At 39.9% G+C, this 18,069-nt stretch overlaps 1 protein-coding gene across 3 annotated transcripts in view; it reads left to right on the top strand.

The window, feature by feature from the left end:
* The window catches only part of LOC126356325 (calmodulin-binding transcription activator 1), a 1,852,577-nt gene that overhangs the window by 1,631,702 nt on the left and 202,806 nt on the right, over positions 1-18,069 (top strand). For all 3 annotated transcript variants that reach the window (XM_050007298.1, XM_050007299.1, XM_050007300.1), the window contains exons 18-20: positions 4,311-4,534; positions 5,056-5,201; positions 14,602-14,770. In XM_050007298.1, coding sequence (XP_049863255.1) covers positions 4,311-4,534; positions 5,056-5,201; positions 14,602-14,770 — 539 coding nt within the window. The remainder of the gene's footprint in view (positions 1-4,310; positions 4,535-5,055; positions 5,202-14,601; positions 14,771-18,069) is intronic.

Below are 18,069 nucleotides of genomic sequence, written 5' to 3'. Positions count from 1 at the left end.
GGGGCATTAAGAGTCAACAATAAAAAACGCGCTTGTTTTTGTAGGCATTATACTTGCCAAGAAGTAATGAAAATCATTGAGGTGAATAGTATTGCTTATTTCTAACAAGCCTTTTTAGATTTTGTTTGGTCTTTACCAATGTATATCAGAAATCATGTTCCATTTTCAGTCGGTTTCTTACCTTTATTTCCATTGCCACCTTAGAATCAGTATTCTTAAGGCTTTTTCTCATAATTGGAGTACTCTTCAGCAATCTTTCTTCAAAATTAATGCCAGTCCGGTGCCAGTGTCAAAGATACCAAGGACCAGCTTAAGCAGTTGTCGGCTAGCTTGCTTCAGAAGAGGATACAATGGCTGTACGACGCCTTGCCAACAAAATCATGTCAGGATGGGGTACAATGTGTATCTTGATAAGTGCACTCATAGTGCCAAGTTTTTAGCAGATTTGACTCGATTTTCTAATCAGTCAAATAACATCGCAAACCAGTGAATTTTGTTTCATTTTTTGTCAGGGAGTGTAAGTCTCATAACTTCTAGTAGGATATTTTGCTTACTCTAAATATACTCAACTTCACAAGGTTGTAAAGATGACAGTAATGTTTAAAATAATGGCATGTGTGTGCAACTTTTATTCTGCAATGAAAAAGCTGGCTTGACACTCTTACAGAATCCATTTCTGTTCCTATTCTGAAGTAATTTTTATATTGTAACAGTGTATGTCATTTATCGCGGTCTTTTTATGATTCCTGCTCATTGCCACCCCAACTGCAAATACAAAAGCAACTTACAAACCTATTTAGTTGTTGTCAAGTCAGCTGTTTATGCCCAGTAGTAAATGAAGAGAGTGCTATAAATTAGCAATTTTATGCCCAGTAGTTGGTACTTGAATAGAAATATTTTCACTCATTTGATTCTGTTTCTTGTCTAACAATCCAAAATACCCAAGATCTGTAAATCATCAGGTTTCTTGCAGAAAACATATTGTTGAAGCATTGAATGTAACATCTAATTATCCCTGATAGTGGAAAATTGCTTAGTCAAGACTGGTGTCACAAGTAATTTAAGGGTACATCATCATCCATAGGTTGATAAATGCGTACCACCCACAGATGATTTATGTTACAGAACATTTTAATCAGACGTTTGCAGATGTAGTCATTAATCTATGATGACATTAGTGAGAGAGCGTAGGATACAAGCTTCAAGTCATGATACACACATCAAAAAAGTGTTGCGTCACCCCAGTTCCCCAAACACCTGAAGAGAGACATTAACTGTGCGTATCGTATCACAGACACAGTCGCTTTGACTGTTCAGAGATGCCACTAAACCCATCCAAAGATGCATCTATTAGACATATGGGTCTAACAGCCAATCAGTTCCAGTCATTCCACCAGGAAGGAGGTACACGGCTTGTGTTGCCTCTAGTTCAGCCATGCCTAGACGGTCAATACTGTGGCTCGATCGCGTCTGCTCTGTTACTTTGTGCCAGGAATGGCTCTCAGCAAGGGAAGTGTCCAGGCATCTAGGTGGTGGTAGTGGTTAGTGTTTAACGTCCCGTCGACAACGAGGTCATGAGAGACGGAGCGCAAACTCAGGTTATGAAAGGATATCAGCCGTGCCCTTTCAAAGGAACCATCCCGGCATTTGCCTAAAACGATTTAGGGAAATCACGGAAAACCTAAATCAGGATGGCCGGAGACGGGATTGAACTGTCGTCCTCCCGAATGCGAGTCCAGTGTGCTAACCACTGCGCCACCCCGCTCGGTTCCAGGCATCTAGGAATGAACCAAAGTGATGTTCAGACATGGAGGAGATACAGAGAGACAGGAACTGTCGATTACATGCCTCGCTCAGGCTGCCCAAGGTCTACTACTGCAGTGGATGACCACTATGGATTATGGCCAGAGGAACCCTGACAGTAATGATACCATGTTGAATAATGCTTTTCGTGCAGCCACAGGACATTGTGTTATGACTCAAACTGTGCACAATAAGGCTACATGATGTGCAACTTCACTCCCAACATTCATGACAAGGTCCATCTTTCCAACCACGACACCATGCAGTGCGGTACAGATGGGCTCAGCAATGTGCCGAATGGACCACTCAGGATTAGCATCACACTCTCTTCATTGATGAGTGTCGCATATGCCTTCAACCAGACAATCATTGGAGACATGTTTGGAGGCAACCCGGTCAGGCTGAACGCCTAGACACATTGTCCAGTGAGTGCAGCTAGGTGGAGGTTCCCTGCTGTTTTGGGAGGTTGCATTATATGAGGCCGATGTATGCCGCTGATGGTTATGGAAGGTGCCGTAACAGCTGTACAATACATGAAGGCCATCCTCCAACTGATAGTGCAACCATATTGACAGCATATTGGTGAGGCACTCATCTTCATGGACGACAATTCGTGCCCCCATCGTGCACATGTTGTGAATGACTTCCTTCAGTATAATGACATCGCTCGAGTAGAGTGGCCAGCATGTTCTCCAGACATGAACCCTATCGAACATGTCTGGGATAGATTGAAGAGGGCTTTTTATGGGCAATGTGACCCACCATCCACTCTGTGAAATCTATGCCGAATCACTGTTGAGAAGTGGGACAATCTGGAACAACAGTGCCTTGGTGAACTTGTGGATAGTATGCTACAACAAATACAGGCATGCATCAATGCAAGAGGACATGCTACTGGCTATTAGAGGTACTGGTGTGCACCTCTGAAGGTCTCGCTGTATGATGGAACAACATGCAATGTGTGGTTTTCATGAACAATAAAAAGTGCAGAAATGATGTTTATGTTGATCTCTATTCCAGTTTTCTGTACAGATTCCAGAACTCTCAGAACTGAGAAGGTGCAAACCTTTTTTAGATGTGTGTATTTACATACAGCAAAGCAAGATGCTAGAGATTTTTTCACACTTTTTCCTGTTACATTGTTAATGGATGAAACAAAACTTGGTAGTTTATTTTCATTTCAAATTCTTGATTCTGATGATTGCTACATAAAAACACCTCATCACCTGAACTGAAGAAGCAAGACAGCTGCCATGCATATGCACATGCACATGCACATTGGACATCTTGGATTTGAGTAATGAATGCTGCAACACCAAACCTTGACCTATGGGCTGGAACTCAGGTGACATGGCATGGATTTTGACTCCTGTGTGGAACATTGGGCTCTCAGAAAAATAATAAAATGCTATTCTAGTACATATTGAATGCAGAATCGCTTGTGAGGTGTTACCTAGAAAGCTAACATTATGCAGTGTCAAAAACATATGGACATTGTCTATGTCCTTCAAATGAAGCCCTGTTGTAATCCCGAGGCAAAGATCGACGACAGTAGCTTCTGTTACAATGAATGTGAAGATATGCCTTGTGATAGTACTATCCTGATGAAAGGAACTACATTTGAATGTTGCAATGACCATGAGGATGTTTCAACATTGCCAGAATGTGAGAGTCCACCATGTTGCAATAGGGTGAATCAATGATCAAACCCAGATCCAATAAACAGTAGTCTATTCCAGAACAGTGAGCCATAGTTTTGTGAGGAAGGAGAAGCAATGACATGTGGTGTACTTTGGTTTGGTTACTGGTGGGTGACATCTGGCTTCCCCATCAGTTTCCACCTCTTGGAATTATTTATCATTAAACAATAATAGGAAAAGGACAGATTGCTACTTACCGTGAAGATCACCCACTGATCTAGAGACAGGCACAGTGAAAAGCCTGTTACAAATTATAGCTTCAGCAACACAACACACACACACACACACACACACACACACACACACACACACACACACACACACCAGCAGGCATTCTCATGTACGTGTGACTGCTACCACCGGCAGCTGTGACCAGAACTGGGTTGGCGCTGCTGTTGATATTCCGACCTAGATTTTTCAATGTTTTATTTATTATTTAAGATTGGTAATTTCTGGGAGATTCTGGGACTTTATTATTTATTGATTATTGTAATTTACTAGAACTTGTGTTCCCTCAATAAAAGTGGTTTCAGTGTGAACTGCTATTTTTGAAAACTCTGCTCTCATAACTGGTCTTGATCCTGGTTTACATATGAGAATACTCTCTGAATCTTCTTTCTTTTCCTCTCAGTGTTATCCTTCTGTCAATACATGTTATTGCCTGTCTTAAATGCAGGTGTTATATCATTTTTCTTATTATTACATAGTGTACAAAGCCCATGTTATGTTGGACTTCACACTTTGTGTTTGTCCATGTGAAATTTTATTCTTCAAGTGTGATCTTGACTGTGTATTTTTGTGCTTTAGATGTGGGCTTGTGTACGAGGTCACCACGAAACTGCATTGCTGTTGTATCGATGGAACCACACAGCACTAAAAGTCCGAAATCATGCTTCACAGACAGCTATAGACTGTGCAAGAGAATATGGACATGATTCTCTGGCACAGGACCTAGAGCAGCAAGAGGCTTTACGTCTGCAAGAGAACCCTGGACCAGATGACATATTTCTTCGACCAGATATTGTTACAATGTATGTTTGAATTATATTTATCATTGTTGTTACAACTGTGTTGAAGTTTCTAAATGTACTTACTATAAGGAATTATCCTGTAATTTTTCTATAAAATGATCTGTTTGTTGATGGAGCTGCTCATGTGTGCTGTACTGATTAGACCATCTGGTGTGTAACCCTAATATCCTCTGTGACTGATTTCTGAATGTTGTATTATCTTTGTTTTAATGGGGATTAATGAAACTAGCATTTGATTTGTAGCCTTCACAGCCAAAATAGAAGTAGTTTGCAATACAATCTTAAGTTCATTTATTCCAATGACACAGCTTTACCCATGAGATTAAGATATTTGGTAATTGGATACCATGTCCTTAGTAGTTGACAAAATCAATTACTTGAAATGAAAAATGTCATTTTCTTACATTACAGGTAGATGCTGGTATTTTTTCTTATTCACTGACTTGTTTTCTTGATGTGTAATATATTTTGTCATGCACTTGGCAGACTACATTATTTTTAGTTGTTTATATTTTTTTTAGATGTGACTCTGAAAAAACTTCACTGAACAATGAGCTCCATGTAAACATTCCACCCTCTACAAACATAGATTCAGAGATGAGTACTCCAAATAGTAATGAGAATGGCAGTCATAGCTCTGCTCAGAGTCCTGTTTGCTCAAGTTCAGGTAAGTATTTAAGTGTTCATCATCATCATCTTCCTTTGCCCCCTAACTGAGTATCAGGCTGGGTTGCAGCATTTATGGTACTTCTCCCCTTTCCTCTGTCTTTCCACCATTCTTTTTCTTCTGTAACTCTTTTGTTCCATTCTATACCTTCTTCTTAAACTAGTCTTTATCAAGTCAATCCATCTTGCTCTAGGTCTCACTCTTGCCCTCAAACTTTCCCTCCATAATTTATTATGGTATTCTTCCATTCTCTTTACATGTCTAAAACTTTTCAATCTGTTCTCAATCCACACACTCAGCTTTTCTACTATAATTTTGTTCTTAACATCATTTCTCCATTTTTCTTGCTTAGATTTCCTGAACATTCTTCTTAGGAATTTATCTGTTATTAAGTAAATTTAATTATATAATATTATTTCAAGTTGTTGGGGGACATACAAGAAAGTTTCATGCACATTGGCAAAATCTAGATCCAGATCAGATGTTGGCTTCAGGAGAGGGAGTAATGTCATGAGCTGTGATTCATGCTGTGTATTTTAGTGTTTAGCATTGCTGCAGGCTGCCAGTTCAAACCTGAGCACCAGCAATCACATTGTATCTAATATTTGTCATTTCTGGAAGGTTCTTGAAATATCATAGGCTTGTATCCTCTTAAATATGTGCTGTTTGTTTAAATAACAGCATTGTGGAATATTTGTGTTCATATAAATAGCTGCACTCTCCATCCATGAAGTCAGTTATATTCTGACTGTATGTTAGTGTCACTGATAAGTGTGCTTGCTACTCTTAAGTGTCATACTTCTTTGATGACTCTGCCTTCAGATTTGGACTTGACTGTGGTTTTGACATGACAATAGTGAAGGCACAGAAGTAATGTCTGTTGTTTAAAAATAATTAAAGTAGGTACCTGTTCATCTTATTTTATTCTGTAGAAGAATTCTTTTACAGTAATACATAAAACCTCTCTTCAGAAGCCCTTTTATGTTGCATACAGAATTGGTCATTCCTGTTGATCATTTTCATATTTTATGTAATTTTTTAGGTATTTCTGCATCACCTGTTCTTATGACCTGTGATACAACATATTTTAATCTAAGAGAGTAAAGAAAAAGTAATAATGTCTATGGCACTCCTCATAATATTTGTTACTATGCTGTGTAGCTACTTATGTTTTGCATATTCCTATTTATATTCTATGTATTATCTCTATATTCATTTGTCTCTGGACTGAGCCACCTGCTTACACATCCACATACATGCCTATAGAACACATATACTAGAAGCAAATACATAGAAATACCAGTAAATCAAACAATTAATGAATCAATAAGTAAACACATGTGGCATTTGTTAGATTGATGCTTTTCTCTAATTCATACAATGAACCGTAAATAAGTACAGTTGTATATTATGCATTGCTATATCACAAAGTTCCACACTAAAGAAGGCTAGAGGCTTTGACTTTTAAAACGATGCATTCATCATACAGGAAGCAAATATCTTAAAAAAAAAAAAGCAGCTAGATACGGCAAGCAATCCAGAATGAAACTTGCTGTTAGCAGCCTTGGAACTCAGTCTGTGTGTCACTGTGGAAACTTACTTCCATTCAGGTCCTTACTAATGCTAATCAGCTCAAAAATTACACCAGTGAATGACATCTGGCTCTCTATGGGAGTATATTGCTGTTCTCTGTGCTTTACTGTGTAATGTGATAAAATGTTGATACACTAGTCCATTTGAGAGTATAAAGAAGTTTGTTGTGCAGAACAATTCAGCTGTTTATTTACTGTAATTTCAAGCAAAATTTCTGACACACAATACTGATGGGTTGTAGAGCTGAAAAGGTAAAATTTTGGGGCCTATTTGCTGGAAGAGCCCAAGATTACTCAGCAGTCTAGATAGCATTCATTGTGTGGGAGTTGTAATTTAAGTGTGTGTCTCCAGTGTGTGTCCACTGCTGGAAACTATGTGAATGCATTTAGAAAGTTGGTGTTACATTTGTATTTGTGATTCCTGTGGGAGAGAGAAGAGCTAGGCTGAAACTGAAAGCCAGCATGTAGCCTACCCTTTTGTGAAACATCAAATGAATCACCTACCTCCAAATTGAGTGCAATCACAAAAGCCCGTGTTAGCAACCTTATATATATATTGTAGAACTACGTGAGTTCTTTAAATACATGTTTTATTCACCATAGAAGTAAAGAACTAGGAAACTTTACACAATTAAAAAGACTATAGCATTAATCTGTAATTACCGTTCCTGTTCTCAACAGGATGTTCATAAACAGTGACAAAAGTAATAAAAAGTGTGCCCACGAGTAGAAGTAATATTAGTAGAAGAGAGAGGAATAGATTTTTTTTTTTAAATTAAAGGAAATAGGAACAACTGAATGGATTTTACTAATTGCAGAATGGGGGATTCAACTGACTATTAAGTAATATGAGTGAAAGATTAAATGGATAAACAAAATTGAGAGTAATAAAAGTGAACATAATAGTTTCCTAGATGTTACCAGTGGAAAGTTATAGTGATATAATATAGAATTTTTAGAGAGTGGGACCATTATTTTTAATCCTGAAATTTGTGGAGCACTACTGTAAAGAAAGTAGAGCTGTAATAAGTTGCTGAAACAACTGACATATTAATATCATTAAGTCACATCATGCAGCTCGCCAATAGATAAATGCTGTTTCAAGTGTTTTGTGTGTGATTTTATGTAGGTAAAGTTTCCTGTTGTTTCATTGTATTTGTCTAAAGATACTGAAAATTTTGATTGTGAATGAGAAGTGCACAAATTGTTGAAGATTACTGAACTGTGGGATATGTTGTGAATTGTGCATCAAATGGGGTCACCCGGAGGGCAGAAAATTGGGTACTGGCAGTCAGCAGTAAGGAAGTTAGGAACAGAATGTGCTTTAATAGTTTCATTTTGAATGTTGATGGTTAGTTTAACCAGCTGCCAGAGTCATGTGGTAAGGAGCCTGTGGTAATTGTAGGAGCAGATAATATCCAGCAGACATCAAATGTTTTTAGGAAGCTGAAATTAGATAGCAAAATTAAGCAGAGGGTTCTGCTGATTCTTAGCAGCTATGTGCAGGGTGTAGACTCCCACTTACAAGAGACAGTAGATAACGGTTACCAAGTCACCAGCATTTTTAAACCAGGTGCTGGACTCAGTAAGGTGAGAAGACTTACAGGCTTTGTGTAAGGATCTTACTGAAGGATATCAGATGTGATACTGCTTGGAATAGTTTTTAGTAGAAATTGGGCTTATGACATGGACAGGATTGCAACTCAAACTTGGACCAGTTATGTTCATTTTGTACATTTCTTCTGGCATCAGCCCCATATTGATAGAGCTGTGAGTCAATTTAAAATGCCACTTGTGAAGGCACTTATGACTTATGAAAGGACATGCACTTCAGTGATGCCAGCTGAGCATATCCATAGGTCCAGTTATACTAGACATGGCCTACACCTAAATAGGATTGGAAAAGAGTGGTTGGTGATGCTTTTGGCAGAATAGCAGGTGGATCTGGGCTCAGTCAAGTCCAAATTCCAGTGATAATGTGTAGAAAGGCTAGACCTTTGATAGGATGAAGTTAGATGGCAGGTAACCCTGCTTGAGGAGGGTTCTTTTAATGATGGAAGAAAGCTCAGTAAGTGTGGAATGCAGATCAGAAGACTTTGCATTATTTGATTTTGGCAAGAAGTTTATAATTCAGATGACTTGGATGACAAATATAATACAATTTTTCCGATCTTCTTCACTTTCTTTACGAGGTCTTTCCCAGTAAGAATTGCAGACATATATGCAGTATCCATGAACTACTTATTTGAATAATTAATGCCATTAGGGCATCTTATAGGATGACTTGGGAACTGTATCATGAAATGAAGGTGCTGAAGAAAGTCATCAGGCAAGCTAACCCAATGCATGTTCGCCCCCAGTAACTGAGTGGTCAGCATGACAAAATGTCAATCCTAAGGGCCTGGGTTCGATTCCCGGCTGGGTCAGAGATTTTCTCCGCTCAGGGACTGGGTGTTGTGTTGTCCTAATCATCATCATCATTTCATCCCCATTGACGTGCAAATCGCCGAAGTGGCGTCAACTCAAAAGACTCGCACCTGGCGAACGGTCTACCCGATCGGAGGCCCTAGCCACATGACATTTACATTTACCCAATGCATTTGATGAAGAGAATAGAAAGCTCTCTGAACAAAATTAAAACTAAGTGACCAATTGTGAAAGAGGTATTGGAGCAGAATATGGATACTCAGCATATAACACTTCTCTTTTGTGATAGTGCAGCTATTAGTGATAAATCAGAGATGTGCAAAGTATGTAATAATCCTTCCTTTGCCAATAGTTGGCAAGGTAAATAAAAATTTTACTGGTACAAGTAAATATGTAGAACTGTTGTTCCCAGGTATTTTCTGTGACGTGTCTAAGGTATTTGACTGTATGAATCACAATATTCCCCTAGACAAACAGGTTTTTTGTAATTGACGGAACAGTCAACAACGTAAACAATCTTCCATCTAATACATAACAAGTTGAATTAGTTCTTTTTGCAGATGACACTAGTGTTACAATCAATCCAAGCATACATACAGCAACAGAAGAAATGGTAAACAATGTTCTAAAAATTTTCTGTGACTGGTCTTGCTCTCAATTTTAAAAAGGCACAACATATACAGTTTTGCATCAGGAGGAAATAACAACTTAGTTCAGCCGCATTTGCACTAACGATCATTGCAAATCATGGGTTGAGGCAAAACAGTAAGTTGACATGTCTTGCATATTTTCATTCATAATGTCACATGGAATACTGTTCTGGGATAACTCTTCTTTAAAAAAGAAAGTCTTCTTGCTGTAAGAATAATTTTTGGTGTTCAGCTCTATTTAAGGAGTTAGGCATTTTGACTGATGCCTCACAGTGTATTTATTCTCTCATGAAGTTAGCTGTAAATAATCCATTGCAATTCAAAAGAAACAGTGATGTACACAGTTCCAATATGAGAAAAAATGACATTCAGTACACCACATTAAGATTGTCTTTAGCACAAAAAGGAGGTGCATAATACTGCAACAAAATTTTTTTATCACTTACCCAGTGATATAAAATGTTTGACAGACAACAAAGCTAAATTTGCAAACAAACTGAAAAGTTCCTCCTTGATAACTCCTTTTGTTCTTATTGTAATGTGTAAAAGGCGGTGGAATGAAATTACTAACTGACATCTGTTTCTTTATGTTTTTTTTAAGAATTTTTTTTAAATCTTCAGCATGTAGCCATATTAACAAATTAATTTGTGATGTAATGTGTATGGAAAATGACTTCTCCCATATTATTACTATTTATCAAGCAGATGAGCCATGGGAACAACATTATGGAAAGGATAAATTGCTACTCACCACCTAGAGAGGGCACTGAGTCACAGACAGACACAGTGAAAAGACTGTTAAACATTTCAGCTTTTGAACTAAAATGTCCTCATTCAGAAATAGAAAACACACACACTCATTCTTAAACAAGCACAACTCACACCTGACCACTGTCTCCCACTGCTGTGGCCCAACTCTGTCAAACAAACTAGCTATAGCCAACAAGGAAACATGAAATCGATTCAATTATCATGCTATTAGAGAGTTAAGGCTCCCATGGGTAAAATTTCAAGTTGGTTTGTGAAATTCAGTGCACCACACATTAGTTCTGTACTCAGTCACCTATTCATTGTGTCTTTCAGGTGTTATCAATTTTTTGACAGACTGAAGTACTTATTAGTGAAACCATTTTGTGGAAAGTATGAATTGGATAATGTAAACTATTATGGCCAATTTCTTTGTGACCACTTCAGAAGTTTTAAGAAAGCAATGTGTAGGAGAGTAATGGCACACCTCAGTACCTGCAGTTTGCTCTCAGATTGTCAATTTGTCTTCAGTAGAAGTGCTGTTTATCTTTTTTTGTGTGAGACAGTAGCAGAGCTAAATGACAAATTAGGGCAGTAGGTATTTTCTTTGATTTAACTAAAGTATTTGATTGTGTGACTGTACAGTACTTTTGCATGAGTTGGAATATTATGAGATTAAGGGAAAAGTTCAGAAATGGTTCACTTCATACATATCTACATGCATACTCTGCAAGCCACCATATGGCAGAGGGTATCTTGTACCACTACTAGTCATTTCCTAGTGCAAGCAAAAAATGACAGTCTGTATGCTGCCTTACAAGCCCTAATTTTTATTATCTTATCTTTGTGGTCCTTAGGCAACACGTATGTCAGTGACAGTAAAATTGTCTTGTGCTGTGTACTTCAGACATTGGTTCTCTAATTTTTCTTAATAGTGATTTGCAAAAAGAGCATTATCTTCCCTCCAGAAATTCTCATTTGAGTTCATGAAGCACCACCATAATACTTATTTGTTGATTGAAGCTACTTGGAGAGGATCCGAAAAATTCAGGCAGTGCCCAAGAATTGGTAGCACCAGTGTTCTATACATGGTCTCCTTTACTCTTGTCTCAGATTAGCACTCGCCATAGAGAAAAATGTACTGGGTTCGGTTACTTGTGATGTTTTTGAGCCATTCACATACCTAGGCACCTATTCCATGTGCCTGTATTTTTATTAGCAGTCTACATTGGGGCACTGTATCAAACGCTTTTTGGAAATTAGGAACATGGAATCTGCATGTTGCCTTTCATCCATGGTTTGCAGGATATCGTGTGACAAAGGGTTGAACTTGAGTTTCGCATGAGTGGTGCTTTCTAAATCCATGCTGATTTGTGGACACAAGCTTTTTCAAGGAAGTTGCTATATTTGAACTGATAATTTGTTCAAGCTCTGCAGCAAACCACTCAGCTGAGACTTTCTGCTGGACCAGAGATTCACCATAAATTAAGCTAAGTAAGGGGTCAGAGTTGTAAAGCAGTCTGTAAAACTAAATTGGGATACCATCTGGACTGGATGACTTATTTGTTTTCAACTCTCTTAGTTGGTTGTCTACTCCAGGGAAGCCTATTATGGTGTACTCCATATTCAAGTCTGTGCAGTGGTCAGGTGACAGTATGTTTGTATGTTCCTCCTGCATGAATGATTGCTCCAAGGCAAAGTTAAATCCAGCTTTGCTTTTACTGTCTTATATTGCTACAGCAGACAGGTCAGTTCATGACTGGATAGAAACCTTTAACCTGCTAAGCAAATTTACAAAAGACAGATTTTTTCAAGTTTGTGGCAAGATCTTTTGCTAGGGTGTGACAGTGGAAGCTACTGTATCCTTCACAGATTGATAGGGAAATGGAAGATTGTTGTCTACCCAAGCAACTTTATCTCCCCCCCCCCCCCCTCCCCCTCTCCCCTGGTCACGTTTCCCTCAAATACTTTGCTCAATATCTTCGTAAATCTATAATTGAAATGGATGATTTGGAACATCAGCCAGTGGAATATATGTTAAAAAATGACAAAATTCCTCCAGATTTTGTTGTAACAACAGTCGCCAATAAAACCAACGCCTCAATACAGATGGAGGAAATTCGTCATTTTTTTAACATATTTTAACATTGATCAATATCAGTTTTTGATACTAATTGCTATACACACGCTATTGAAATCTTGCACATGGGAATGCTTCTCAGCTTGGTACCTCGAGCAGTGGCTTGTGTCCATAGGGCCTTAAACAGGCTTTGGTTGTTCTCCAGTATCAACAGACAGAGACATGATTTTGAATCACCAATTAAAGTAAGGTGTGCCACATGGCTGTATGCAAGGTTCATTGTCTTTCTTGATAATTATTGATGATTTGTCATTAAACATGACAGATAACATAAAAATGTTTTCCTTTGCGGATGATAAAAGTGTTATTGTGAAAGACATGGAGTGTAATGTAAGTGATGTAACTAGTGCAGCAGTCAGTAACATTAGTATCTAACTTTCAGAGAACAAATTAAATTTACATTTGAATGTAACAAAACACAATACATACAGTTTGTGACATGGGACTTTTGTAAATGCAAAATTGTGTGTTGTTTGAAGGTACCCAGAAAGTCAGTGAAGTCAACCATTTTAAATTCTTAGGACTGAGGATAGGTGGAAGACTTTCTTAGAAGTATCACACTCAAGATCTTGTGCGGAAACGTAATGATGCTGTCTTCACTACTCTTTTTTTTTGGGGGGGGGGGGGGGGGGCACTCAGTGCACTTACCAAGAATATTAATAGGCCAGAAATAGATGGTCAGACAGATCTGTTGTGTCAGTTCATGAATTTAGTATAGAACATTGTTCAGGTGTCTTGGAGTTCTAACACTGCCATCCCTGGACACACATTTCATCGTGGGATGTATCGTTGACAGTAAGGACTCAATCACGAGAAACTCCAACATTCACTCAGTGAACACTAGATAGAAATATGATATACACTTGGATAACTCTTCATTAAGCATTGGTGTGAACTATTCAGCAAGTTTAATTTTCAATAGGTTTCCACCAGAAACAAAAAAACCTAAGTAATAAACCACAAATATTCAAATTCAAGTTCAAAGCTTTCCTTCTGGCACACACCTGTTCTGTATTGGAGTTCTTCGCAGCACTTGACAATGTTCTTCTGTAATGTGTCATTTAATCATGCAATCTCTGTTTTTGTTTTTCAAGATGATTCATTATTTAATTTGGTGTTGTGTTATAAATTTTCCAAACAGCATGGACCCACAGACCTGATACATAAATAGTGATAAATCATATTTTAGTAAGCAGTATTTCAAACATTATAGAAGGTTTTCCAGAACTCTGATCTGTATTCCTGTATGTATGGAAAACACAATTATTTGTCTGACTATATAAACAAATTTTGTCTTCCTTGTCCTCTTGACAGGTGGGTCTCTCTCATTCTGGGACTGGAGTGACCTGCCCTTCCTTCTTAACCTTCTGCAACATAACCTCTCTCCTCCTTGAAAGAGTACATATTACATCTGAAAGCTAGGTAGTATGTCCCTTCTCCTTTTATATGGAGCTTTGGCAAAACCATTTTGCTTTCTGAAAGTAGCTACTGTCAAGATATTTTGTCTCATAATTTAATAGTTTACTCAGCTGAATTTTCCTCTGATGCAATTAGACAAATATTTTGAAGCTTTCATTGGAGATAAAATTAAAAAAAAACAGGACCTTATGTGGAATATAAACTGAACTGTTAACATTAGAGGAACCTAATTACCATTTGTCCATTAGTCATAGTTGAAAATGGTAGTTTTATTGTTTCATATAATCCTTTTAACTAAAAACGGAATAAATAGTTCTGTCATGTAAATTCTATTCAGAATAACTATTCATTCTGCTGTTGGTCTCACCACTCTTAATGACCTTCATGAAACAAATGTTTTTTGTTTTGTTTTCTTCTGTCTGTAGGAAATGGAGAATCTAATAGTAGTGGCACAACTCAACAGAGGCTGACAAAGCGACCGTCAGTGGATAGTGGCATCAACTTGGGCCATTCTTCAGATAGCTTGTCATCTTTACAGAGTCGAGGACCTGGTTCCAAAGCTTCCTCTTCAAGAGAAGTTTCAAGGTTGTCTAGGTAAGCTCACAATGAAAATAATTAGTCTTCACGGGAAATTTCCTTGGTGATATACTGTATTAAGTACATTTATAGTTTATAGCTTCCTAATTTCTTTTCAGAACTGCTGTATAGGACTATACAACAATGGTGTGGTCTCAAAAAGCAATTTAGTTATTACTTATCAGTTTACATAGTTACATTATGCAATAACTTCAAGTTGAACATATATATTTCAAGTAAGACGCAATACATGAAAGTAACAGATCAAGTAAACAGAGTAAGACATGTGTACACTTAACAGTCAAATCATAACTGAGTCCAAGCCTAGCGGCCGCTGGCTGGCTGGCCACTTAGGTGGCGCTGCTGGTGCATGGCTGGCAGACAGCGCCGCATGTAGAGGACGCGCGTAACTGCGCGGTGGCACTTTGAATGATCGGTGAGTCACAACACCTTTCCTCCCTTGGAATTTTTTGCACAGATCTTGATGGAGATGGCCTGTAGATTCCTAACGCCCATAGGTGTGGTTTGGCTGGCCGTAAAGTCTTGAGGAGGAGGCTTCCCATAAGGACGGAAGTGTCCCCGATAATGGGTCGAGTTGACAGGAGACGTGGGGGTCAAATCTGCTGGAGCCCCGTGCACCAATCTGCCCATTGCGGCAAGTCCGGTTGTTATAACAGGAGACATGGGCGATTTGTACGCGTCCGTAGGAGAAGGAGGCAAGTAGAGCTGCTTCGACAGATGATGGTCCTCTGTTTCCTGCATGGGCATGTCTCCTGGTGGCGTCAGTTCTTGTGTTGGCACCGATATGATGGTGAGAGTAATGAGAGATTCCAGGATCCCGAGTGTCAGGTAGAGCCAAAGGTGGTGTAGTGGCATTTGAAGCAGGCGTTGCTGGCACACGACGCACTGCAACACCCATGCCCATCTGGATTTCATACAGGCATCGGCCATGGTGTCGTAAGATGTGGCTGGGACTCCATTTTGGCCGCCTGCTGTATTCCCGTATCCATACAAGGTCATTGGCAGTGAACCGGCCAAGTGAAGGCACCCGCGGCTGTGAGGTGGAAGGCCACAGAACATGAAGTAGCGTGCGGGGCTGTCGGCCGTGTAAGAGCTCAGCCGGGCTGTGGTCGCCCATGAGGGTGAAATGGTAAGAAGCTACAAATTGGAGAAGCACATCATCAGCAGAAGTCAGGAGTTTCCTCATCTGAGCCTTAAATGTGCGGACCAGTTGTCCAGCCTCACCATTTGACTGTGGATGGAACAGAGGGGCCGTGACATGCATGACGCCATGACGGGCACAAAAATCCGCAAAATCGGAAGAGGCAAGTAGCGGACCATTATCAGTAACAATAATAGAGGGAAGGCCTTCCAAAGAGAAAATGCGAGCTAGAGCATTGGTGGTTGCCACAGTGGTAAGCGATGTGCAACAGACAATGAAAGGAAAGTTAGAGTAGGCATCAATAATGAGAAGCCAATAAGTACCTAAAAAAGTTCCCACGAAGTCAGGATGAATACACTCCCAGGGCTTCTCATGCGAAGGCCATGGTGACAAAGAAGACTTCAGGGCGGTGGCCTATGATGCACAAGGGCCACAGGCAGCGACCATGTGTGTTATTTCAGAGTCAATGCTGGGCCAGTACACATGACAGCATGCCAGAGGTTTTGTGCGAGACACACCCCAGTGCCCTCGGTGAAGGAGGCACAAGGCCGAAGCGTGCAAAGACGCAGGTACTACAACACGTGGCGAAGCATTTTCGGTGGAAAGGAGGATAACACCATCCGTAGCCATGAGGCGGTAAAGCAAAGCGTAGTAGTTCCGCAACGGATCAAAAGTCTTAGCGGACAGATGATCTAACCAACCCTTCTGAATACAGCGTAAAGCCCGGGAGAGGGTAGGGTCAGAACCTGTAGCAGCCGCCAGCCGGTCCCCAGTGATGGGGAACCTGTCCACAACCCGCTGCTCGGCAACATCCAGGTGGAAACAAAGGTTTGTCCCTATCGAATGCCAGATCATGACCCATGGGAAGGCAAGATAGTGCATCAGCATTCGCATGTTGAGCCATCGTCCGGAAATGAATTTCATAATTGAAACGAGACAAGTAAAGAGCCCAACGCTGGAAGCAGTATGCAGCCTTGTTGGGAAGTGACATTGATGGATGAAACAGGGCAACAAGTGGTTTGTGATCCTTAACAAGATGAAATTTGGATCCATAGGGAAAAACACCAAACTTATGAAGTGCATAAATAATGGCCAAAGCTTCTTTTTCAATTTGAGAATACTTTTGTTGGGCATCGATGAGCGTTTTGGAGGCATAAACAATGGGATGTTCAGAACCGTCAGAAAAACGGTGTGCAAGGACTGCAACGACCCCGTATTGAGAGGAGTCCGTGGTAAGAACAAGACGTTGGCCAGGTCGATAAGTAGCCAGGCACAGGGCCTGTTTCAGCATAGTCTTCAATATCTGGAAAGCTGCATCGCATGACACGGACCAGTGAAAAGGCACATTTTTATGCAACAGACGATGCAACAGCTGAGCCACTGAAGCACCAGATGGTAAAAACTTGTGGTAGTATGCTATTTTGCTCAAGAAGGCCTGCAGTTCCTTAAGAGATGTAAGGCGAGGAAGGGCATCGATCGCAGCAACGGTTTGCTGAAGCAGACAAATACCCTCTCGAGAGAGTGGAAACCCCAAGTAAGTGATAGATGCCTGAAAAAAATTTTGATTTCTGAAGATTACACTAAAGACCGGCAGTCCGTAAGACATGAAAAAGTGTGCAGAGATTTTGAAGATGTTCGTCAGCGGTGGAGCCAGTGACAAAAATGTTGTCCTGGTAATTTATACAACCAGGGACAGTGAGCAATAATTGTTCCAAGAATCGCTGAAAGAGAGGAGGGGCGCTGGCAACCCCGAATGGCAATCATTGGTATTGATAGAGGCCGAAAGGTGTGTTAAGGACCAGAAACAGCCAGAAGCAGCGTCGAGAGGAAGTTGATGATAAGCTTCTGACAGGTCAAGTTTAGAAAAATACTGGTCTTCAGCAAGTTTAGTGAACAATTCTTCAGGTCGAGGCATAGGGTAAGTGTCGATAAGGCATTGAGCATTGACAGTGGCTTTGAAATCGCCGCAGAGACAAATATCACCATTTGGCTTAGCAACGACAAAGACAGGAGAGGACCACTCACTAGAAGTGACAGGCAGCAAGACCCCTGAAGCAGTGAGACGATCCAGCTCCCGTTTGACCTGATCAAGAAGGGCCACAGGAATGGGCCGAGCCTGAAAAAACTTAGGCCGAGCAGTGGGTTTGCGCATGAT

The sequence above is a fragment of the Schistocerca gregaria genome, chromosome 3 (genome assembly GCF_023897955.1).
Source record: "Schistocerca gregaria isolate iqSchGreg1 chromosome 3, iqSchGreg1.2, whole genome shotgun sequence".
In the NCBI taxonomy this organism is placed as follows: Eukaryota; Metazoa; Arthropoda; class Insecta; order Orthoptera; family Acrididae; genus Schistocerca; species Schistocerca gregaria.
Note: the sequence above shows the minus strand (reverse complement) of the source record. Positions and strands in the feature narration are given on the sequence as shown.